At 40.6% G+C, this 24,739-nt stretch overlaps 1 protein-coding gene across 1 annotated transcript; it reads right to left on the reverse strand.

Moving 5' to 3' along the window:
- Nucleotides 1–1,615: 1,615 nt before the first annotated feature.
- Nucleotides 1,616–22,913, reverse strand: LOC122826346 (leucine-rich repeat neuronal protein 3). Its single transcript, XM_044108070.1, has 2 exons — nucleotides 22,291–22,913; nucleotides 1,616–5,370 (listed from the first exon to the last, which is right to left on the reverse strand). Exon 2 carries the CDS (start codon nucleotides 4,972–4,974, stop codon nucleotides 2,845–2,847), a length of 2,130 nt encoding a protein of 709 aa, XP_043964005.1. The 5' UTR covers nucleotides 4,975–5,370; nucleotides 22,291–22,913; the 3' UTR covers nucleotides 1,616–2,844.
- Between the last annotated feature and the right edge of the window lie 1,826 nt (nucleotides 22,914–24,739).

Below are 24,739 nucleotides of genomic sequence, written 5' to 3' on the forward strand. Positions count from 1 at the left end.
TGCACTATGTGCATATGTTCGTGTACATCTGTTTGCAGAACAGTCGGATCGACTCTGACCTGAGCGTTACCTGAGAACCACAGTATGTCATATTTTAACTCCCTTTGTCTTTGACAGATGGCGTGGCTCTAAAAGCCTCGAGTCCGTGGTGCTGAAGGCTGGTCTGATGTATGAGTGTTAGGTCCTGTTTGATAAATCCACAGTGTCACTCTGCCTCTGACAGCCATTCATCATGCTTTGCTTTCTCATGTGAAATGTTCTGTGTGCTGGATAATTCAGCGAGACAAATAAAAAGTGAGTCCTAAAGCTCAGGCTTTGCTCATTCCAATTCTGTCAACGGGACACAGTGTCCCTTTCTAAACATGAACAACGGTTGTAGCTGTAGCACAGTGTCTATATTCAGACCAGCTAGAAGGACGGACATGTACTTAATGAGGCAACTAATGAGTTCTGGTCCTCTGTTGCCGTGTTTTCTGTTTCCTGTGAAGGTTATAGAATGACCATCCAGCTGAAGTCCTTGGACCTGTAGTTTCTGGTTGTTGGTCATTATCAATATACACACACACACAAAAAACACCTAGTTTAGTTCTCAAAAGGAATAGTCAATTAAACCCATCATTTTTGTTAAAATGTAAGCTCATAATATATATATATGTTTGCAAGGAGGTGACAACTCTAAAATAGGCATAAAAGCATATATAGTTGCATCACAAACTCTGTTATAAGCAGTTCCCTAAACTTACAACAGTCAATCAGCACAGTATCACAGAAGTTACAAGACAAAAGAGACGTCTGGGGGTCAAGGTGAGGGTCTTGCTGCAATGCCTGGCTCCATGAACCCTGTTTAGACCCTCACTGACAAATTTTATTTTGTCACAAAAATCTAGGCTTATGAGCAGATAAGCACTAGCTGAACCTAGTTGACGGAGACAAAGTACAAAATGGTTTGTTACAATAGAGTTGACTGGGAGGGTAGAGTTTGTACTTCGAAAACCTCGACAGGACTTCAAAGTAATTGGAGGGTTATACAGTGTGGCTCTGTGACATACAATGTAAGGTCATCTGCAATTGCCATTCAATCCCATTTTTAGTAAGGCCCAATGTCAGCTTAGCAGAATTGTTCTCCCTCTGAGTGATTTTGCTTGGATGAAACTTCCAAGTGTGTGTTCGTTGCAGAGCCAGTGGCCATCCCTACACCCCATATGCTGTACAGCTGAAGGAAACAAGCAATTAGTCTATCAAACTCCACCTTCAAGTTCTGCTATTGCTTCCCAGTATGTCTATGAGCCACCTTCTTGGTCTATTGACCTTCACTGTCTGTTTTAACTGTTGGGCGTTAAAGAAGCTGCGTTTAACACCCTTGCTCTACTCATGATGTCATTACTAATGCCCTCTAATGTCTGTTCTAAATTAGCCACTCCCATCCATTTTATGTACCTCCTTTATCTTTACAAGTTCACTAGAAGGATGGTGCCTACAGATCATGAGGGCTAACCACTTTCATGCAAGTCAGAAAATTGACATACCCATTGCTTGTTTTCATATTTTCTCTAAGCTGTAATAAGTTACAAATGAAGACATGACATGCTTTACACTATTCCAGTTTCCACTGATAATTAGACAATCCATACATGAAAAGACAAAGACAACTGTTTGTAAAAGAAACAATGACATTTATTATTTTTTCTTAGCGCTTTTCTCGATTAGTTTGTTGTGCCCATTGATCACATATAATACAGTTAATATAAAAATGGCTTCTTGACTTTACACCCAAAGCAATAACAAAATGCTTCCTTAAAATATGTATGCTAAAAATACTGAGAAAGTATTTCCACTAAACGTACTGGGAGTATAGTTTCTGATTCTGCAATGATGACATGATCATGTTTTGCTCTGGTTGACAGATTTCCTCTGTTCCTCTTTCTCCTTTCGTCATGTAGTTCTTGTTGTAGGCACTTACCAGGATTTAGCAAACCACTCCTTTAGGAGACAACGCATCACTCACTTTAGTTTTAATCAACCTCTCATATTAGTTTTAGTTGAATGTATCTGCATTGTCTCCCAGTCATCGTCGTAATGAGAACTACAAAGCATAAACAGCCATTTGGCAAATCTTCTCTCTAGACACTCATTTCATAGCTGAATTTCATTAAGCTTAATGTGAAGCTGTAATCAAAAGTAGTTTGCTCCTCTCCTTAATTTAAAACCCATTTAAACTTTTCACATACAGAGGATTTGTCATTACATCAACATAATAGAATATATAACAATATTTTCAAGAAAAAAAACAAGAATCCATCTTTTAAATAGAAAAATGGGGTATAGTTCATCAAAAGGCTTACACCATAGTCACTGGTATTCGTCTACTCTACTAAATCTCCTTTCCCATAATAGACAGGTGTTATTACTGTTTCTCTAACTCGTCTATGGATGTTTGACAAAGCACAGACGGTATTGCTTGGGACCACACGGACAGTTCCACGACTCTGAACACATTTAACAGTCAATTACAAGAGAGTTGGCCACCATCTTCGTCTCGGCTTCCTTTTCTCTGCCTGCGTCTCTGGGTGAATTTGAACTCAAGTTGGTGTTTTTGCAGTAGAGACCCTTTCTCATTGACGGTAGCTTGGTTCCATGTAAGGTTCACAAAGCCACCGCGTTGGGCGTGATGCCATGTAGTCCAGTTAAGTGTTTCATCCCATTTATAATTATAAATTTTGCCAGTGTGTTTGAGCTGGGGCTTAGCCATAGGTATGCTTTTGAAAGCATAAGTTCGTCTACCCCTCCTTATGGCATTGTCCATTATCTGTAGTTAGTATGAGACGCCATCCACAGCTGGACTTTTTAAAAGGCATTATCAGATACATTTATGACTGTGGCTTTAACTTCCACTCCGCTCGGCACACCCTTACCCGAATCCCAAAGCTTTGTAAAGAAAGAAGAGTGCAAACCAGTAGCTTCCACTGGTGTAAGCAATGCCTTGGAGTCATATCTCCTTATATTGCCATAAAAGTAGCGGTTCCTCAGAGACGCATAAAAAAACAGACATGCCAATGAAACCACTGCCAAGAGCACTCCAAAGACAGTGATTAGTGCTGCATCCCATTTTGCTGTGTCCTTGGCTGCCAGCTCTAATCCCTTAGTGGTGACATTGATGCATTTGGTGTCATGGTCGTAGTGGATGCTGCGGATATCCACACAAACTTTGTACTGGGTGGCAGGGTGGAGATGAGAGAGGTTGTAAAGCTGGATGTCCGAAGGAACCCTGGTGCTAAACGCTGTTGTGGGATGATTCAGATCAGACAGTGTGTACCATTTAATACTGGGGGCCAAAGTGCCAGGATGACCTTTCCAGGAAACAAGGATGAAATTTGTCCCCACTGATTTAATCACAACATTTAGGGATCCAGTTGCAAGTTGAGGAAAATATCCATTCACCTCTACTGAAACAGATTTGAGGTCAGCTCCAACCAGATTGTGCGCGACACATGTGTAAACACCTGCTTCATTTTCAGATATATCGTAGATGTCGAATGTTCCTTCTGGATGCATGTAGAATTTGTTAGACATGGAATTCGGCAGGATCCTGGTACCAGACGGGGTAATCCAGTAAATATCTGGCTCTGGTTCAGCAAACGCCCGACAGTGGAGTGACACAGAGTTCCCTTTGCGTGCCTTTATGTGTCCCGGCATACTTTCTGGGGATATTAGGGGCAGGCAGATTTCCATCATCTCCCTGAAGTGCACCTGTCGAACATGTTGGCCCTCATACTCTGGAGGTTCTACGCAGTACAATGAATCAGGCTCCATGAAGCGAATGTTGGTTTTGTTCATGTTCATCCAGCGAACTACACAGTCACAGCGGATAGGGTTGCTGTGCATGCTGACTTCTCTGAGATTCGGGAGAGACTCGACAGTTATCCTGTGGAGGGCGCTGAGAGCATTGCCATTTAGCATGAGGGTCTCCAGTCGTGGTAGCTTATAGAAAGCATTGGGGTGGATGTAGGAGAGTTTAGGGTTGTTGGTGGCTTCTATTTTGGTTAACTCAGGGAGGTTATTAAGAGCAAAGCTGTCTATGGAAATTAGCTCTGGCATGCTATTAATCCCTAGTTCTTTCAGATGCAGCATATCAACAAAATCTCCTCTTTGTATCCGGGATATTGGGTTTTTATTTAGATCCAAAAATTTTAGATTTTTAACATTTTTCAGGGCTGAATGGGGGACTTCTGGGAAAATGTTATCATAGAATGAAATGCTTTCCAAGGTATCAAGACCTGTGAGTGCATTGTCGGGTAGCTGAGATAAGTTCATTCTGGTAAGAACAAGACTGCGGAGGTTTCCAAGAGGTTTGAAGTTCAGATCGTAAATGGAGAGAACTGGGTTCTCGCCAATCATTAAGATCTCCAGATTCGGCATGGGTTCGAACCATTCTCTCTTGATAACCTTCAGCTTGTTAGAGTTGAGATGAAGCCGCACCAGGTTACTTAGACCCAGAAAAGCCATTGTGGAAATAGAAGAGATGAGATTGTGATTCAGGTAGAGCTCCTGCAGGTTAACCAAGTCGGACAGGCATCGCTCAGGTAACTCCTCTATCCAGTTCTCCTCCAGATGAAGGGATGCCATCTGAGAAAGATTTCCCAAATGTATGTCACTGATAGAAGATAAGTTGTTTTGTGATAGGTCTATCTCTGTGATATTGGCCAAGTAATCCAAAGGTTTAACAATCTTGGCGACGTTGTTTGTTTGCAGTAATAGAACTTGTGTGCCCATTGGTAATCTTTCTGGCAGACTAAAGAGTCCCACGTCATTACAGTCCACTGTCTGCACCTCCATGTACACTGAAGTAGGAGAAAACCAGGGTCTAATTTCACACACACAAAGCTTCGGGCAGTCGGGCCCCACCTCAGTGGCTACAGCAAGAGAGGCCAAAGCCAACACAATGAAGAGGCAATCAACAAATGGCATGTCCTTCATGTTGAACCTTTTTTCCCCCAACAGAAGTTGGTCTTCTCAAATAAAGGGTTCACAGTTGTTTCCTTCACAAACAACAAACCATTTGCTGCTGCTGTTGCAGAGGCGACTGACTCACCCCCTCACCAAACCCGACACAACCACTGGGTTCCCTTTGGGTGGTGGGGGTAATGTCCTACTGTATAGGTGTCCTTGAATATAATGGCCAATAATTCAATATAGCTTCCAGTTTAAGGGTTTGGAGCCAATCTTGCAATACTAACAAAAAAAGTAGGAGATGGGGATAAAGAGAAAAAAAAGTATAGATCTGTACCCTATGTGTTAGTATTACTTAAAGATAAATGCCCTCTTTGATCGTCTTCAGTAGCTTTGAGATTCCACAGCCCAGTCCATTCCTACCTGCAGAAAACAAACAAGACAGAGAGAAGAGCTTTTAGTATTACACAACAATGGAGGTGGTCAAGGAATGTCATGAGAGAGGGTTGTGGGCATATTGACATTTGTTATAGGCACACTGATGCATGTTGACATTTATACGTGCTCCCTTCAAGACTTAGAACAATGGATTCATATCTGCTTGACCTTCTAGACTTCATTTCTGAGATGTACCGCATGTGCCCTTACGATATGCCATTCGGTCTTGACGTTCGGGGGGGGGGGGTGAGCCTAATATTAGTTAAAGAGAAAGCTCATTAAGATTCTTAAATGGCAAACATCCGAGGGCTTAACCACCAGGCCTTTAAGGGAAGCTGCACTGGAATATGCCAGTCGCTATAGCAACAAGTAAATGGGCATCCAGTCACAAACAACATGATGAGATGGGTCGGTGGTAAAGGCAAACAAAGCTTTTGACCCAATGCAGTTTGCACCCGTTTGATAGAGGACACAGATATAGCAGGCTTAAAAATCAAAATGCTCATCCTGTTCTCTAAATATATGTGAAATTCACACGGTGTATTGGTGGGAAAATATTAAGGAATAGCAAGCAATAAAGACAGAGTCAAAATTTACATGCAAAATGAAACCATGAATACTGATATCCGAAAGGTACGAGATGATATATCCAGCCAAATATAGTGTGTTTGTACTGTTCAACTTTACTGGACTACCAAAAGACTGTAATCTATGTTCTACTGACTTCAGTACTTTATTTTATGAGAAGTAGTAACTGAATGAGAAGTAAAAGAATTATTCTTCTTATCATACATCCACAGGGCAATGAGAGTAGGAACTGCCACTCAGCTGCATTCACTTCCTGTGAATATTAGTGTCCAAACTTTTTGGAGGGTTCGGTTCATTTAATTCATGTCATCTAGTATAATAACTGGGATGGGAAATAATCATTGTTATTCCTTTATTATATTTTCAAGCCTGATTAAACTTTTGTTGTTGAGAAACAACTGTCCCTGCAGTACAACTAGAGGTTAAATATAAGAAGTAACAAATCTAATAATGCTTAATAAAGGACTCCACATTAACTTATATTAATGTGACATGTCTTACGTTTGATTTTCCATGTCATAACTTAACCCATCAGTATTTAGATTTTTACTAAAAATCAAACTGGTACTGGTTTAATTCATTTTATTTTCTGGAAAACTTGAAATCTATCCTTAACTGGATCTGAAGTCAGATCTGCTTAAAATGCCAAACATTTTATAAATATACATATCAATGAAATAATGTCATCAATATCCAAAAACTAAACTAAATAGTTTAGTTTCTAAATAGTTTAGCAGCTTACAGGTGCTGCTTCTTGTAGCACCTGTAAGCACCTGCTTCTTTTCACAGCATCATAATTCGGACAGACACTTTTCTAACTTTTCTAAAGACTGATATTTTAAATTGCACTGTTTAAACCAGCTGGTTTAAACATCCTACTTATTATTATTAGTAGTATTAGTACTAGTATTAGTGTTTCTATCTTAAAATACATACCATGGATGCCAGTTGGCTACTAATTTATTTCAGCTAACTTGGCATTTACAGTTTTAATATATTGACTGCTATGAATGCAACAGTAGTCACTGTACATGTCACAAAGAGCTTTTTGTATTATTAGTTGCACCACTCTCATCCAGAATAAGCCTTTCATTTATTGGTCCCAGAACACCCAAAAATTATTAAAATAGCTTAAGATCTTATCCAAAGCCTGCCACACCAAAAAAAAAAAAAAAAAAAAAAAACATTTTCCGACTACTATGAATTACAAAAGCTAAAGAAAGCCCCCACCACTCAGGTATCTTTCATGGAGATTCTGAGCTATGGGATTACTGCACCTTTTAGAATTCTAAATGCTTTATTTAATAAAAACCTGAACTAATTAATTCTTTGCTGAGTTTAGGTTTATAAAACTTGGATTTCATTTGGAAAACAACAAGAGGCTTAAGTAAGATTTTGGCAACAGATGCCAAATAAAAACGAAGCAAACAGACGTATTTTTAAGAGTTTACAATTCGTCAAAACAAACTAAAGATGCATTTTTTTTTTTTTTTATCTCGCATTGTAAGAGCTATTAATGGTTGATCGCTTTATTGTTTTAGGCAGGATGGAAAAAACTCACAAGGAACTGTTAGTTCTCAAAGAAATTGCCCTCTTACTTAACGCCTTTTCTTTTTGAAACCAGTGAGAAGATGCTTTGCATTTGCTTGTTTGTGCTAAATGTAGTAAACTATGACCATGAAATGAGGAAAGTGCCTTATTGTGATTTATGCCTACCATTACACACCTATTACCTACCCACCACTCTGCTGCTGTGTTGTGATTTCATGATTGTATTCTCTGAATATCAGTAAATGTTTTTTGGCCTGAAACATTTCCACTGGATGCTGTTAAAATTAAACACGTCTCATAAGTGTCTTAAAGACAATGAACATTATGATGTTCTGTTAATTGAGCTTAAAAGTGCTCATTGAACAGGATATTGTTTCAGGAAGTAACTAGAGCTGTAACTACAGTGCATCGTCTTGATGCACGTTAGGCCTTCATTCTTTCCTTCTAATTTGGCGCCTCTCGCAGGCTTCGGTTGAAGTGCAGCATGCAATTTATCATCTGTGAGTCTGAGCGGATGGTTTTGATGGCGCTTGTGATATTTTGGGCCTAGAAGATCGGGCCGTCGCATTACAAGGAGCGGTCAAAAAGAGACGGGATGAAATGGGAGGAATGAAGGAAGCTTTGAGAAATGATTTCATTTCATCAACAGTTTTGTTTCCACCTCAGTGGCCACAGAGGAACTGTGTATGTGTAGGCGTCCGTGGGTGTGTGCGTGTGTGTGTGTGTGTTGTAAGGATCGGGTAAATATGATAGCAGCAGAAATGTCTCCCCTCTACCACATCCGAGCCAACGCTTTATTCCTGGAGCTCTATTCCAGCATTGACTGGATTCCAGTGTGGATGGGAAGAGGAGGACATGGAGCCAGTGAAATCCGAACGAGGGTGGAGAGGAGCGGTCAATGGGTGTGGTGGTATTATTTTTCAAGAGCACCTGCCACTTTAATAAGCTTCTACACCCTGAGCATTCTGATAAACAGAGCTTAGCCTCTCTCCCTCAGCACTCGCTCCTCGGTGTAGGTTATGCGGTTGAGCTGCACCCTAAAAGCACGGCACAGATGCTGTAATTCAGTCTACAGTGTTCGGGTCTCACCTGTGCTCGCTTTGGCTGTTCTTCTCCCTAATAACAATCGCCGGCGGCGTAATGTGGCGGGCTTAATTGTTATTGCTTTGGCAACAATCTGCGTTCACCACAGGTGGCTCTAGCAGGGTGCGCTATTGTTTGCTTAGCCAGGGATTTTAATTGGGGTGGGGAGGATCAATTATTCCTGAGGTCTGCGGGTCACATTACACCATCAGATTCTGGCCTGTCTGGAGGATGGAGGAGCAGATTATGTGGTGGACAGTAGCAGTGTTCAGACGTGGCAGTAGATTAGGAAAGAGGAAGCAGTTGGTTTGGCCAGGGTTGTCGTCTGCTTTGTGTAGAGTGCTGTAAATCCGTGATTGGATTAGGACACCCAGAGGACAATGCGCCATATGAGGCAGTCGATGTTTTAACGTTGATCAACTAGGATAAATTAAATTAATTGCTCAACGTTGTATTTCATATTGTTTTCCTATTTTAAAAATGGCTTTGACGAATCCCTTTAAAAACACAATATAATCCCGTTTTTCTCATTAGTATTTGCAAGTAATCAATATAATTAGTGATTTCTTATGGTAAAACAGCTGTTAATCATTTTTGTCTAATTTTTATTTTAAGATTATATAAAAATATTAAATTTAAAAAAATAATAATAATACCACTTCTTGCATGTTATAGAAGAGTTATTAAAAAGGGCATGGAAGAAGATTTAAACATTTTTAAAACATTTTGGCACACAGGAGATGAAATAAACCATGCTAAAGTTAGAATCTGCTCAAGACCGTCCCTTCAGAGGTAAACTGAGTAAAGGTAATTTGCTTTCTTTTTTTATTTTTTTGTTTTAGGAAATGTGGACTAATAAAATCCAAACCAGGTTGGTGTACTAGATGCTTTAAATGTACATTTAAACTGGGAATTATAAAGACACGAAATTTGTTTCTGAATGAAGACGGCCTCTCTCAAACATAACGAAGTGCTGCAAAAGTAAAAGAAAAATATGTTTACATTTAATGCAAAAAAAAAAAAATGCTCATATCAAACTGTATACCCCTGTAATAATTAATGGAGTAATCCAACCTTTTTATAATTACTGACCAGCCTTTTCTATATTTCTAATGACATTTAGATTATTTTTTTATCTTTAGCTCCCTCCACATATCAGATTCATGTTAGATGCTCTGCTGCAGCTACTCCAAATGTTAAAATTAGTTCTTGTCTCAAGAAACATTCTTGATATGTAAACTTCCATCTGCCAGGGGTATGACTAACTTGAGGTGTAATTGCAGTTTCTCTGGAGCAAAAGTTTGGTTAGGAGAAAGTCACTGTCTTAGACTTTAAATTAATGCCTCCACTATAGAAACGTTTGGATGTACATATATAGTGCTAAGGTAATGTAAATAAAAAGTGGTTACTTGTCACTTTGTTACTGTTGCACAGAAATCCCCCCCATTGTGGGATAATAAGGGATATTTCTAGTTTATTCTGAGCCACTTCCAACCAACCTGAAAGTTTTCAGCCACAGATCCCAGATTTACAACCCTTATTTAGAATATCAATAAACTACAAGTTCACATACTCAAGTGCACTTTAATCAGTTCAAGTGAAGTATCCAAATCGTCTCCAGGCGTCTGAGTGCATAATATGGTGTTTGGCGACGACATTATGCAGAGCCAGGCAAGGAGGCAGTCTGTGTTCCAGAGGCCCTGCACTGTGACTGCTGAGACTGTGGACTTGTACAAACCTATTAGTGAAGGTCCAGTCACAGCCCACCCCACTCCATGCAACGCTGCCTTATACAGCTAATTCCCACAATACGATGCTCAGTTGGCGGTAATTGAGGCAAAGTCAGATGGGAGGGGGAGTGGAAAGATCTGGAGGACAAAAGGACTTTCGGAGGAGGAACTTGTCTTAGTTTAAGCAGCTGTACAATAACCCTCAGTGGCATTTTAGGGCAGGGGAAGGGGGCTGTCGTGACGCAAAAACAGAGGAGGAAAAAAAAGCAATACAAATGCTTAAAAAATGAGTCAAAGAAACGGATAAAACAAGGATCTCCTGGCAGAAGAGGAAACATTTTGCTCTGTGTTTGGCAATAAGTGGCTCTGCAGCTGTTTGACAGGGAGAAATGTGGTTAATATGGCCGGGGGAAAATCGAATCCTAAGATGGATGCTTGGGTATTTGTACGTAGAAAACCTCCAGGTAATCTTCTGAGGTTCACAGATTCATAATCAGCACCTGGAAACGTAACGCAGCCCGTTGGAAACGGTATCTCTGGTAACCTAACCTCCACCTGCACCAACACATTAAAGCTGAACTGCAGCATTTGTTTAGGGAGCCCTTTTATAGGTCAGGCTAAGGTGTTCACTCATGGTGCTAACGCGAGTTCCCAGGTGTCAGAGGGAGGAATGTGGGGGGCAATCATTCTAACCACCAACTCTAAAGCAACTCCATTACAGTAGGAGGCTGACAAGTCTAGCCCCTGGGCTTTGTCACTTTGGCCAGAATTAATCCGTACTGTGAACATTACAGGAAACAAGCTCCTTGCATCTGGTATATTCTGAGGAAACCTTAACTGTGTGAATTACTGCTGGGTCTGCAGAACACTAGTAGATTCAATCACTGACATTTGACTGTGCCTCCTACTCATAGCTGCCTTTAAATCCAACATAGACAGAATAGAGTTGCATTGGACAAGTGTTAAAATCTATCAGGCAATGCCTTGCCAATGTATTCACACACAATGACCTTTTGTTATATGGTTACAGTACTAAAAGCAATATTTAATTGGGTTTTTATGTGAACAATGCAAACCAGCACATAAGTGGAATGACGATTGTGAACAAAAAAAGGTGTTTAACTCTAAAAAGCTTGGCCCTTGTCAGTCTAAATAAAATCTAGTGCAACCTAGAAATGGACAATAATTCAATGTCAATAGATAAGTCTGACCGAATATTCAGTCATTTCACTGAACTCCAATCCAGAACTGCACAGCATTCTGGGGGATGTAGGCAGAGGGAAAAGTTTACCTGCTCAACTCCTCACGGACAGCTAAGCAAGGCTGGTAGCATCACTCTTTGCATCTCGCTCTTTGGTTACCTAGCAACAACCTAGGCTTGCGCAGTAGCAGTTTCAGGTTTTGACACCATGCTTCATAAATGCTTAAAAATAAAAAAGCAGCGGCATGGAAGGAATACTGTGGGTAAAACAGGAAAGATTGTACCACCAGTTTGGCAATATTTCACATATTTAAAACAAATAAATGATCAATATTTGTCAATATCAATTAACAATTAATATGAAATGCTATACATTTTCAGCTGCATTGTCCAACTACAAAATGTAATAGTCAAATGTGGTAAAGTTAAAGGGGAAGGAATTCTGTCACAACACAAGACTACCTTTCATTGACCTTTTTTTTTTTTTTTTCTAGCACACCACTCAACAAAATTATAAATATTCACTATCCAGATGCTCCAACATGCAGCTATCTGCTCGAACTACAAAGCCAGTGTAATATTGAGCAGGGGCCCTCACGCCGCGCAAACAGCTCTTGCCCATCCGGGCGTAAGGGAGGCGCCTCCGGTGGTGTCTCGCCGTGTCCGGAACCGGGAAATTGAGCTGAGCGCTGCGTGCTGGGACCACGTTCTGTGACCGCTCAATCAAATTGGGATCGAGGGAGTCTTGAAGGCAGGGCGCTGCCTGGGGCTCATCGTCGTGTCGGTAAGCAGTTTGTGCCGTTGCTGTCGCGGTCGTCAAAGCTTTCAGGGAATGTCGCTGCCTCACGGGGGACGAGCACGGAGAAGTTTTTCTGGGTTTGTATCTTTTAGTGGCTGGTATGTGTCAAAGAGACAGAGTTTCCCAGCAGAACAGTGCACTGTAACAAGATGATCAATGCTATTCACTTCAGCTGTCAGGCTGTAATGCACTGGCTGATTGGTGAATTCACCTGGTAGATGCAGGACTGATGGCCTACAGGAGCTTTCCTTTTAGGCTCTTGTTTGACTTGTGCTCCATTTGAAGAACAAGCATTAAAATAGAGAAGAGTTATGTTTAACATATACCTTTTTCCAATGTATAACCAAATGAAATAACTGACAAAAGTGAAACCGATTGTGAATTCTGTCTGTGGCCGCTCAGAACCATTGTTGGGTTTATAAATGGATCACAAATTCTTCATGGACAGGATGATTTATATATATTTATCGTAATCGATACAAATCAGCAACGCATGAAACCTTTCCCTGCAGCAGCTATGCTGTGATATATTTTTGCCAGGAGCAAGAAATAAGTGAAGCAAAATGCACTTGTCAGATCAATTCTCCAGCTAATTTCCCTCAAAGGTTTTAAGTCTTTGTCATGACAGGGTCATTGCATCAGCGTTACAAGTAGGCATGAGCTGGTTCCGTAATACGCCACAAGTTTAGGACCACTAAAATTTAGTGTCTCACTATTTTCATGGTTTATAGGATGTTGAAGGCATCAGGTTGAATGGAGCACAAAGTAACATCAAAAGTTTTCAGTGAGCTTTGTACCATGGCTGAATGAAGGCATTAGGAAATCGCTTATAATAAGGGAAGTTAGGGGAGATTCCCAAGTAAATTTACTAATGTATACATGGTAATGTGGATGGCGGGGTGGATTCTATTTCTATTTTTATGTCTATGAAAAGTGCAAAATGAAATAAAAAATGTGACCAGTAATAATTACCCAGCTGGATAAGGACATGCTTCTGGTAAAATCACCACTTTTAAGGTAGCACCTTTAGACAGCAAGCTTTAGCAATAAGCTAAGACAGCTAGCATGGCTGCCAGTGCAGGCTTAGCAGAGCCCCCAAAAGTCAGATTCACTGCACACAAAGTGATATCCTCTAATATCATTTTATTTCTGTTAATATTGATGATTATGTCTCAAAGCAATTGTAAAATTAAAATACTGTTTTTTCCTCAAGATGAGAATATGAATCTTAAATCAGAAGCATTACACAACCAGCACAAGGAAAATAAAATTAAAAAATTACTGTTAAAGAAGTTTGTTGGATCCAGGCATATTAATGGAAAGTTGAATGGAAGGAAAAACTGTGGTGGAAAATTGCACAAGCAACTAAGATAACAGCAACCTTTTAAGGCTCGTCCATTCAAGAAATGTTTATATGACAGTGTGGACTGTGGCTGGAGTCAGAGCTTCCTGAGCCGCCACAGCACAGACATAACAGGAAACAACTATCAAGCTTCTTGTCTTTAGCTGCTACTGTGACAGGTTGCTCATTTCTGTACCTTGCTGAACTGTTACAAAAAAGAAACTCCAAGCTGAGTGTGGATTGAGATTTTAGTAAACCGAATTTTATCCAAATGTTTGTAAGCCGAATTAGTAAACCGAATTTTGGGTTTCAGTGTGCTGTAAGCCATAATCATGGACATATACAGACATTAGTGAGAAACATTACTCTGTTTAAAAAAGATTTTTTTTAAAGAAAAGCAAACATTGTTGCAGTAAAGTAATAAAACTTTAAATTTAGCCCAAATCACCACTTGTAAACTATAACACATTCCAATATATAACTGTCCATGATTTCATCATTATAATTTTAAACAACTTTTGAGTTAAAATAATATGTCAGAGGTCAAACCTCTGGGCTCAAGGCTGACGTGTTGAGGCCTGACGCTTATTTTTCTATTTGTTTTCCAAAGTTATTCCTCTAATAACTTTCACTATATCATTTCTTAGCCTCCAGTTAATTTGCTCCCATCTGGAGAAGGCGCCGCACTCGCTTGGCCAGCGCTTCCTTTAAGAGGCTCACCCCTGCTGTCAAGGTGAAAGGCTTTTCCATTCACATCTTGGCAACGCTTCGCTCCCATCCCCACCAGGCCATCTCCATTATGCTAACACTGGGGCTGCGGCAGACAGTAATGGCACAAATACAGTTTGATTAGAGACCAGTGAGATATGACCACTTTAAATTAATGAGCGTGCTCGCTATGGGGGCAGGAAGCGATGGTCCTGGTGACTCTGCAGTGCTAACTCAGGAAAGCCTGACTCGAGTCGTCTGGGCGGCCAAACAACCGGGCCGAACTGTTTGTTTTTGTGCTCTTTATTGAAATGAGTTATAAATCCTCTCCCTCGCCTCACGGCGCTTGGATGAGGTGTACTGAAGCGGCGACATGGAGGTGATTACTTTGTTGCAGGTTGGCTACTCATCAATGCGGCACATGGTCGCGAGTTGACCTGTCGCTCATGTGAAAATAAAGTCTTTTATGGTACAAAGCATCGGATCTTTGGGATACGACGGGCATAGATGAGGGAATTTTGAGAGGAACAGCATGCCTGCCCTCGGGGGAGCTGATTATGAAGCCTGCACTGTTTAAGAGGTAACAAGGCAGTGTTGCATCTGCCGTCGCATTACAATTGCTGTGGTAAAACTGGGTGGAAGACATAAAGGTCAGACGCAAGTGGAAACTAGGGCACAACAGAATTGCCTCCTCCTTTCAGGAGACCACCCGATGTATTGTAGGGACGCTTCACTGAGAATTTTGATCCACTGGTAATAAGCCTGGGAAGGTTTTCTTCAAGTCACCCCCCACCTCTTTTTCAGACTCTTGGTCTGCCTTTATATTCTCTCGTTCGACTTTTCTTATGGTAATGCCTTCTTTTAAATCTCTGCTCTTTCTTTTCCCCCTAAGCTTTCTCACATTTGTCTCTGCTATTTAAACCCTGATGGTTAAAAAATTTCTCCCGACGTTAGCATTATTAGCCATTAGCATGACGACCCACACAGGCAATGAGCTACGGAGAATGCAGGCGCTGCATTCGTGCTTGCGTATCCAGGTTTCTGTCTTGCGTTCTGCACACTCCTGTCGGCCTAATTCCCTCGACAACGCTTGTTACCGCTGCCAGACTGAATCCGTTCTTTTGCAAGAATTTCTACCGATCCCCACGCCGGAGTTATTTCCCTGGTTTTGACAGATCCCAAGGCATTCTCAGGCCAGAAGGGATGCAAAGTCCCTCCAGTGAGTTTTGGGTCTGTGCTAGGGTCATCTTAAAGTGGGATGTGCAAAGAAAACCTCTAAAGAAAGTTTTTTAAAGGAGAAATTTTTCTCATCTGTACAATATCTCCACTCTTCTTCGACTGAGTCCAGCGAGCCAACAAATTAAGCTAATTTCAGCCCCTTTTGTTCTGGATTCTGTTCTTTTGGTCATAATTAACATCTCATGGCCACAGTCAAAGGTTGGGGCACAGATTAAACTGGTGAATCAAAAGCTTCAGATGGATGAACGAGGCCCCGTTCTGTCCACCTAATGTTCCGCTCAATCTTAACAACGAACATAAACAGGACACCATTTGAACTCTCTCTGAATCAAGTTGTAGTATTGACCCTGATTAACAGAAATGTTTATATTTAAGCAAATGGCACATTCCAGTACATTTGTCAACAGAACTTTAAAATATTTGTTTCTCAGCTGAAACAAGGTGTAGAAAATAACCCAGAGGGTGGAGGTAGCTGGACCTCTTTGTTTCTATCATTTTTGTTTTGCACAGCCAAAAGATTTACAGCACAGTGAAAAGGCATTTGAAAATTACTCCCACAGAGACGTAACAGACGTATTGCCAATCAGCAAAAGCATTTGGTGTGTATTGTTGCTACCATTAATGGCACAACCAATTAATAGCTTTAGGGCAGGGGTCTGAAACCTTCATGGACAAAAAATCCCTCAGTGAAGCTAAATAACTCTCATTTAGTGCCACAAATGTTGCATGAGCTCTTGAAAAAAGTCAACTTGTAATTTGTGATAAATATCTACAGTATAGAAATTTTAATTTTTAAAAGCACTCCCATTTTATTTCCCAGAACCTATAAATAAAGAGGATGGACACATTTATTCTAAAAGGATTTTGATATTTGTGGATTTTATTTTATTTATTTTTTCAAATGGCTAGAAAAAGAGATTAGCAAAAATATTGCAAGTGCTTTTCCTTTGCAGATATTAAATGCAATTATTTGGCGGGGGGGGGAATAAATAAATAAAAATAAAAAAAATGGCAAAAAATCTTTATGTTTAGCCAAAGTTATAAGGAGCCATTTTGGAAGGCCTAAAAAGCCACTTGCAGACTCCTGCTTTAAGGAGGAAATGCTTTTTCACGAGGCCATGTTCATTTGGATCAAAACCAGATTTTATTGGAATTATTCTGATTATCTTTCGCTGGATCTGAAACTGATAAATTTGGGACAAGAGGTAAAAACAGCATAGATCTGCAAGTGAGCAAATACCTTCCTAAAGTACTGTATATCACTTAGTTATATAACATAGCTATGAATTTCTTTATGTTGGTTTTTACAGATCTTTATATATATATAGTTTCTGCTTAACACAGAGGCTGAGGGAGGAAGACCTGCAGCTAGATGTTACTGAGTGTATATATTAAAATCTTTTTATAATTTTTTTTTTAAACAAATTCTCCTTATGGCCTTAAGCTGGCCAGAATCTGTAGTGTTATCAGGCTCGTTATACATTCACAGTAAATCCGGTATCGGGTGGACGGCTTTACCGTCCCTCCCTCTGCCCTTCACCTCATTGATTTACTATTATACTTTCTCAAAGGTAAGCGAGAGTCCATTAAAGCGAGCCTTCCATGTGTCTGTGCATAATGAAACTTGCAGCATGTGTCTAAGTTCCCGTGCGTTCCATGTGCGAGCTGATGGAAAGCTTTACATCCGCGCTTGTGCGGCCATGAATCAGCGGCACGTCGGCTGTTAATGCAAAAATCGATGTTCTAAATTAACCACAGGAAGGACGTCTCAGATTTTTCAGCCCCTCTCCCTGGACAAGACGCGCCCTTGGTGGGGGCTGAGTGAGGGAGAAGTGGCAACGTGCCGCACCGGTTCGACGCTAACAGGGCATGGCAGGTGTACAAATGTACAGACAAAAAGATGCCAACACTAAATGCAAAAAAAGGGAGAAAAAACTCACTCATTCTCCTAATGCTGCACACAGTAACCGAGCTCTGCGCATGCACACACACACACACACACATACATATCTCACCTGCCCCCATCCCGTCTAATTCACATTGGGCTGCATCCATTAAAATTAAACCAAGGTATCCAGCTTAAGGCGGCTGCTGATAAGGTCAAAGGCGTAGTGAACATTGCAACACTCATTTCTCCCCCAACATAGTCGGACCTACTCTTGACAAAAATCTGCATAATGTTTCATGTACAGCTGCTAGCCAGGAGTTGAAGGGGGGGGGAAGTTTGAGGGGAGCCAGTGGCATATCCCTCAAAGTCAGAACTAAATTGAATCTGCAGGTGCGAATGTGGCATGTGTGCTTGCCTCTCAGATGCACAGCTATCTATATTTATATGAATAAATATGGCTGGTCAAGGGGGCCACCAGCCTGCAGGGAATAAGTTCCTGCGGCAGACAGAATCAATCATTATATCCCACTGAAATGCGTTTATTGCGGGCTTGGACCTCTTTATTATGATTTCATGGTGTCTGATATGGGCTTTCGCCTTCTGTCACTGTTCCTCGGCTAAAACAGACAGAAGATTGGGGGGGCCGTTTCCGAGTCCGACTTGGGATTTGCTGAGCCGCGAGAATTTATAGCCCGACTCTGACGCGTCGGCGCATCCATCTCCACGGAAACGCGTGCTTTGGGCCCTGCAGCTTCATCGATACCCGACAGCTGATCCAGCACGTATTCATTAGCACGACGACGTGCCGTATGTGTCAAAAGCGAATGCAGAACAGATGGAGAAGCACAGCAGTGGACTTTTTAGATGTCCTCTTCCTTCTTATGCTTTATGTTTTGAAGCTGCAGTGCGAGCATATGCCTCTATTATGCCCACATTCTGATTATAAATCTGCCACAACTAAAAAAATAAATAAATAAATCCCTGATTAATCAGCAGATTAAAGCATTAATTTAGGTTTTTGTTTTTCCTCAACACATTTAAACAGTCAAAGCTAAATTCCTAAACTGGAAAAAAAAGCAAAGTAAATGTCAGTGGACACAAAGGAAGCATCACATCCCATTCTGACCTTTTGATACAGAATAAAAGCAGCAAAATGTCATGGATGTTGCCATCAAAGCGTGTTTTGATCTGCGGCTCTTTTGCATTCCAGCCCTCCTCCTGATGATTAATAATAATTTAGGCCCGGTATCCTGTCCATCCACTCCATCTAAACCCTGTTCCTCCACCGACAGTCCTGTGACTCTGCTGTTTACTCTATTTTGCCGAGCTGCTGCGTTTGCTTGTGAAAAGGATGCTATCAGAGCGATCACGCTCGGCTGAACATGCTGATCCCCCCGAAGACGTCTTCTGAATACGTTACACAGTTCACTCAGACGCTCTGGTAGATCCCCGGGCATCTCGTTACCGCCATTATGGAGGGAGGGAGGGCAGGGCGGGGAAGGAGAGAGTCGTTTGAATCGGACAGCGCCAGGCTGGGCGAGTTACCAGCAATAAGGGCTGGACGACTTTCTTTTTTTTTTTTCTTCTTTTTTTTCCCCAGCATTTCAGCATTCTCTTCGAACTATTTATGAAGACAAGATGAGTGTTGGAGAGTCTGCCATTTTCCACCGGATCTACGGAGAATAACATATTTAAGCTTCTGCGCACTGCAGGTCAGCTGGCTGGAAGATGGCTATGAGCGTTGATCAAAGGATTACAATTTGTTCAAGCTGGAAATATTACCAGACCAGACAAACAGAAAATGGGCAATAAAATAAAATTTGAAAAAAGTTTTATTTTTTTATTATTTTTGCTTTAGACCAAGTTATCATACCCTAATAATCTTAAACCAGCAATGCCTACTTATATAACATAATCACTTTAGGTCTATGCCACATTTTACTTATCATTTTGATAGACTAAATGAAACACTTGCGAAATTGTTTCGCTCGCTGCGTAAAACACTATCCAGTCGCTTTGTACTCAAAAGTTGGATTTTGTCTTTTTAGTTACTAGTATGAAATGCAACAACAGCGCCCCCTGGAGTCACAATTTCAACTGTAACAGCTGGGAGCCAGTCACTACAGTCTCCCATAGCTCTGCAACTTGTTAAAAATGGAGTAAGGTTGCAGAATAACACTATTTATTAGGACTTTTGATGAACTGCCACTTTACATAACAGAGTTGGAGCACATAAAACTGAGCTAAAAATATATGAAGCTTCTATTGCTAGTAGCAGTTGCCACCAAAACGAAAGCAAATCATACTGTTGTTGCTTTGTCTTGAGCCATATTAAAGGAAAAATGCTAATTACACCTCCTGATAGGTAAAAAAAGGAACAAAAAACAGTTACTATACACCCACATATACACAAATATATGCAGTAATATACATATAGTAAAAACAAGTCAACAAATTCACGGTTTCTGTAATAATATTGTATTTAGACATAAACAAGAAAGCATTTACCTTTCCAAGCTAAATGCTTTCTTGTTTTCAAGGAGTGGGAAGAAGACAAACCTATTTACTCCCATCCCCTATTCGCATATACAAATTGCGTGGTTGTGTGTTACTGCTTGTCCGGTTTGTATCAAAACCGATTCACAGGTGTAACATTTCCAGGTCAGAGCTCTGATCTGTTAGACGAATCACATGTATTATAACTGTCATGCATTTTTAGAGAGTAAACACAAGCATAGCTGCTCAAGTGGCCAGCCTGCAGCCTGCTGCCGAACAGAAAGAACCCTTATAGAGAACCAGACTGGCAGTTTTAAAACTTCATTAAAGCTAATGGATGTTTCTTCCCTTTTGCTTTCCACAACGGGGAATTGTAGCGTATTCGACAAAGGGCGACATTTAGCAGGAGCTAAATTTGTCTATCTTGCCGGTGAAAGACGATATCTGGTGGCCTGCTGTCAGCCAGCTGACCAGCATTGCGCAGCGACAACAACTTCAAGCCGCAGACATCATTCGGGGGGGAAATATGGGACAATGGAAGCTCTCTTTAAGCCAGCTGAGTGGCAGTGCACAGCAGGACTGTAATTACCCCTTTTAGCCTGCGAAAACTCTGGTACTTTATTGGCATCTCCCAACAATCTTAGCACTTTAAAAAAAATCTACATGCATATGAAAGAATGGAATGGAGATGAAAGAAGAAGGGGAAAAAAACACGGATTCAGCTGACTTGCACTACAGAAGGTTAAAGTCCTCAAACTCCACTTCCAACCAACTGTGGCGTTCAGCTGCCCCCACACACACACACACACACACACACACACTCGTAGGGAACCTGCTGCCCTCTTGCCTATAGAAAGAAAAAAAAATGAATATGGAACACCCACACTGTGCTGCCTGTCATGCTCGTAGAGCCCCTTCTCTCCCCCCAGACAAAGCACTGCAGGCAGAACACCTTTTCTCCCACCACTGCTCTGTTCCCTTCACACACAGATCAATAGGCAATTCGCAAGCCCACTCACTTAAAGAGTATGACTTGTTGTGAACATGTAATATTGATTTGTTTTGAGCAAATGTGGCAAAATTAATGAAGTAAACCCATCACTGTTTATCACTGTAGAAGGAAGAAAGAGGGTGAGATGTAAATGGATGTTGAGTTTCTGATCTTATATTTCGAGAGTTCGCCTTGTAAATATTTGCTTCAGAGGTTAACTTTAAAAAAAACAACAACAAAAAAAAAAAACGGTTACAGGTTTTCTGACGAATATGGCCTCGTGCGTGTGTCCAGGTTATACCTGCAAAGCGTAGTTTTCATATAAAAGCAGCTGCCTTGGCTGAGTCATTTGCATCATGCAGGCCAAAATCGATTGAATTCACAACTGAGGAGAAGCAAAAACCCAAATGGCAGAGGTGGTGGTGGGTGGATGGAGGGGTTGTCATACTCATTGCCCTCCATTCTAAATCCTTATCCCTGAAAGATTCAATAGGATCTTAGTGTGATGGTGTATGTGGGGTGTGGGGTGAATTGGTGGGTGCCATCCCGCTCTCTGTTTACCAACCAGATCCCTGGATGCCTGGATGTAGGAGGGATGATGAGCAGGTGATCAGGTTCGTTGGTGATGGTGAGTGCTTCTCAGCTGCCCTGTTAATTACGTAAAAATCCAGAGAATCCAACATGCCAGAGATCGGCTGTGAAGGCAATCTGTCCAGCAGTGAGGTGCTGGGAATGCGAAATGCACTTAAGTAATGTTTATTATTATTATTATTATTATTATTATTATTATTATTATTATTATTATTATTATTATTATTATTTGTTTTTTAGGGCTGTATTTAACAGAAAAGCACAAAAAAAAAAGAAAGAAAGAAAAAGAGCGAGTGAATTGTGTATGTGTGCGTGTTGTGGTGGCGGGGTGTTAGGCACCGCTCTATTGATTTAGAAAAAAAAAATTAATTTTCCTCTAAGACGCGGCTGATTGGCGACACAAGTCTTTAGTTGGCTTGACTTGTTTGCCTCGGCGCAGTCCGAATCTGCATCATGCACAGTTGCGCAAAACAGCGCGTCTACAGCGATGGGTTCGAGGGCCAGTCATCCGCCTAATTACTGTGCACCGCTTTCTCCGCAAGCGCCCACCACCACCTCCTCCACCACCCTTATTCATCACTCCATGTCTGGATTTAAATAATAAAAGAAAATTTTTCTCCTGTGAATTGAAGCGTTCTGCATCAACTTGGCAAAATGCGCCAAAACGAAATGACAGAGGGAAGAGAAAAAAAACTTACCCGGTTCAACCATCGTCGCATTCAAAGCGCTGCCCGTCTATATTCCCATCTTAATCAGAGTGAGGAGGAGAAAAAAAAAGAAAAGAAAACAACAAAAAGAGGAGCAGGCAACAATGTGTGGTCGTTTTCACGCCGCTGATGAGAAATCAGTTCTCTGCTTTCATCCGAAGGAGGGGGGCAGGTGGCGAGGGGGACGCACGCAAATAACACGGGCTTCTTTCTATGAGGCAAAAATGTTCCAAAAGCAGCAGCAGGAGGCGGAGGAGGAGAAGAGTGTTGAAGGAGAAGTGCGGATACAGCTTCCTGTGTTCCCTGTGCCCTTCCCGTCTCCGTCTTTAGAGCGGCCGATCAGCGGCGCATCTCTTCCCTCGATCAAGTGTCAGGCGGACCACATAGATGCGCCGCCGTCTCCTCGGCAGTCATTAATATGAGCACAGAACCTACACCCGACTCTCCAGCGCAGCGGCCAATGGCGTTGGCGGAGCGGGTTAAGCTCCGAGCAGCTTCCCCGCTCTGATTGGCTGAGCGCAGCCGCCTGTCATCTTCCCCCAGAAAGCCCGTTCTCTCGTCTGCCTTTCTCCTGTGTGGAGGTGAAAGTCCGCTGCAAAAAATGTCAGTCATCCGAGTCACTTCAGGAGCCTCTAAAAATGGGATTGGATGACGAGGATTCAAATGGAAGCTGCTTTTGTTTTGAATTAAACATGTTTTGTTCATTTATTATTTTGTGACGTTACCATCATACATTTTGCTTATATAACTGTATAATTTTTGAAGTAGAATATAATTTGCACTTCTCTCCTGTAGATATGCAGTTTTTTTTTATGTATTTATAGTTGTTTTTTATTAATATAAACAAATTTGATATATATATATATTCTATATATATATATATTCTATATATATATATATTCTATATATATATATATATATATTCTATATATATATATATATATATATTCTATATATATATATATTATATATATATATATATATATATACAGTTTTAAGGTATTGAGATAACTTGGATGGATATAAAATCTTGAAAAACAGTTAAATTTGTATAATGTTTTTGTTTAATAGGCTCCTTTGAATTTTTACTTTTGGTTAATAAATGGTACATACTTACGCACGCTGTGAAGAAACGGTAGCAGCTTGTACTGTCATCCAAAGACTTCGACACATTATTTAATTCAGAGCTTGTACTTTTATCAACTTTGCTTCCAGTTATAACCAGAACACTTTCTGTGTTTAGTGAAACCTAAAAATTCAACATTGCTGACATGTAATGACAAAAGTAATCAAACATTTTTGATGGTTTGTATCTTGATATGCAATTTTCATACAGCCGGTTACAGAATGTGTTGCTATACTGTAGCAGTCGTTTATGTGCCACATTTTAATGGGTTTCTGCTTTGCAAGTCATTTAGCACGTCTTCTATTTTTTTACTTAATAGTAATACAGGAGTTTGGGAATAAATTAGGATTCTTATCTCTAAAACAAAATATACAAAGTAATAATTTAATATAAACCCAGGTGAGGTACAATCCTCTGGTTTCCTTAAAGAGGCAAGTTTATGTTCACATTTTTATCCTTAAAAGTTTCTGTTGAAATGAGTTTGAGTGTAAACCCTTGAATTTAAATTTCATTCCAAGTTTCTGAGATAGTTTAGGTTTATTCTGACTGTATAAGAATGAATTAGACTGAATGGAACAGCCTGAATTGAAATATAATGAATTGAACCGCATGTAATTGGATTCCAATGTGACCTGTTGGCCATTTTGTAGTGTCCTCAAATGACTCCTAGTATGGATTGGCACTGTATAAAAAACAAAATGAATTGCATTATTGTGCATGTGTTTTCTTTTGATCCATTTTTATCCTCTTGATGTCTGCAGTTCTGGCAGTGCTTACATCTGCAAACATGACATTCAATCTGACAGATTCGCTTCATGGAAACACAGAAGCTGCTGTAGCGGACAGCTTCTTAATTAATTATCCTGCTGCCTAATGAAGGAGAGGGAGGGAAAAAATCAGCATACAGTGTGGTAGGAAAGTATGTGCTTTGCTGATTTCATTTAATTATAATTTTTTTAATAAAGCTATTCGAACCAACCTGGCCAGATTTTGGAAATATACCATAATTTTCTCTTCGTTAGACTTTGAAAAAAGAGAGATTAACCTTCTTTTTCAGTTCAGCTGCACAAGTCACAAACCTGATTACTGCCCAACTTCTTAAATTCAAGCTAACTACATGAAGTTAGCTTACGGATGTCCTATGCCAATAAAATTCAAGAACCAATTTAAGGGGAAAAAATCACTGATCTCATGCTGGAAACTATTGCGGTGCCTTTTCTAACCTTTGGAGAACCTCGGAGAACCTTAACTAACAAAATTACTCCAAAAGCGCTTTGATAACTCATACAGGAGGTAACTTAAAAACCCAAAGCA

Source organism: Gambusia affinis, linkage group LG23, assembly GCF_019740435.1.
Source record: "Gambusia affinis linkage group LG23, SWU_Gaff_1.0, whole genome shotgun sequence".
In the NCBI taxonomy this organism is placed as follows: domain Eukaryota; kingdom Metazoa; phylum Chordata; class Actinopteri; order Cyprinodontiformes; family Poeciliidae; genus Gambusia; species Gambusia affinis.

What these genes read in the sequence shown, in the direction of transcription:
- LOC122826346 (XM_044108070.1), bottom strand. Translation starts at nt 4,974, where the DNA reads ATGAAGGACATGCCATTTGTTGATTGCCTCTTCATTGTGTTGGCTTTG.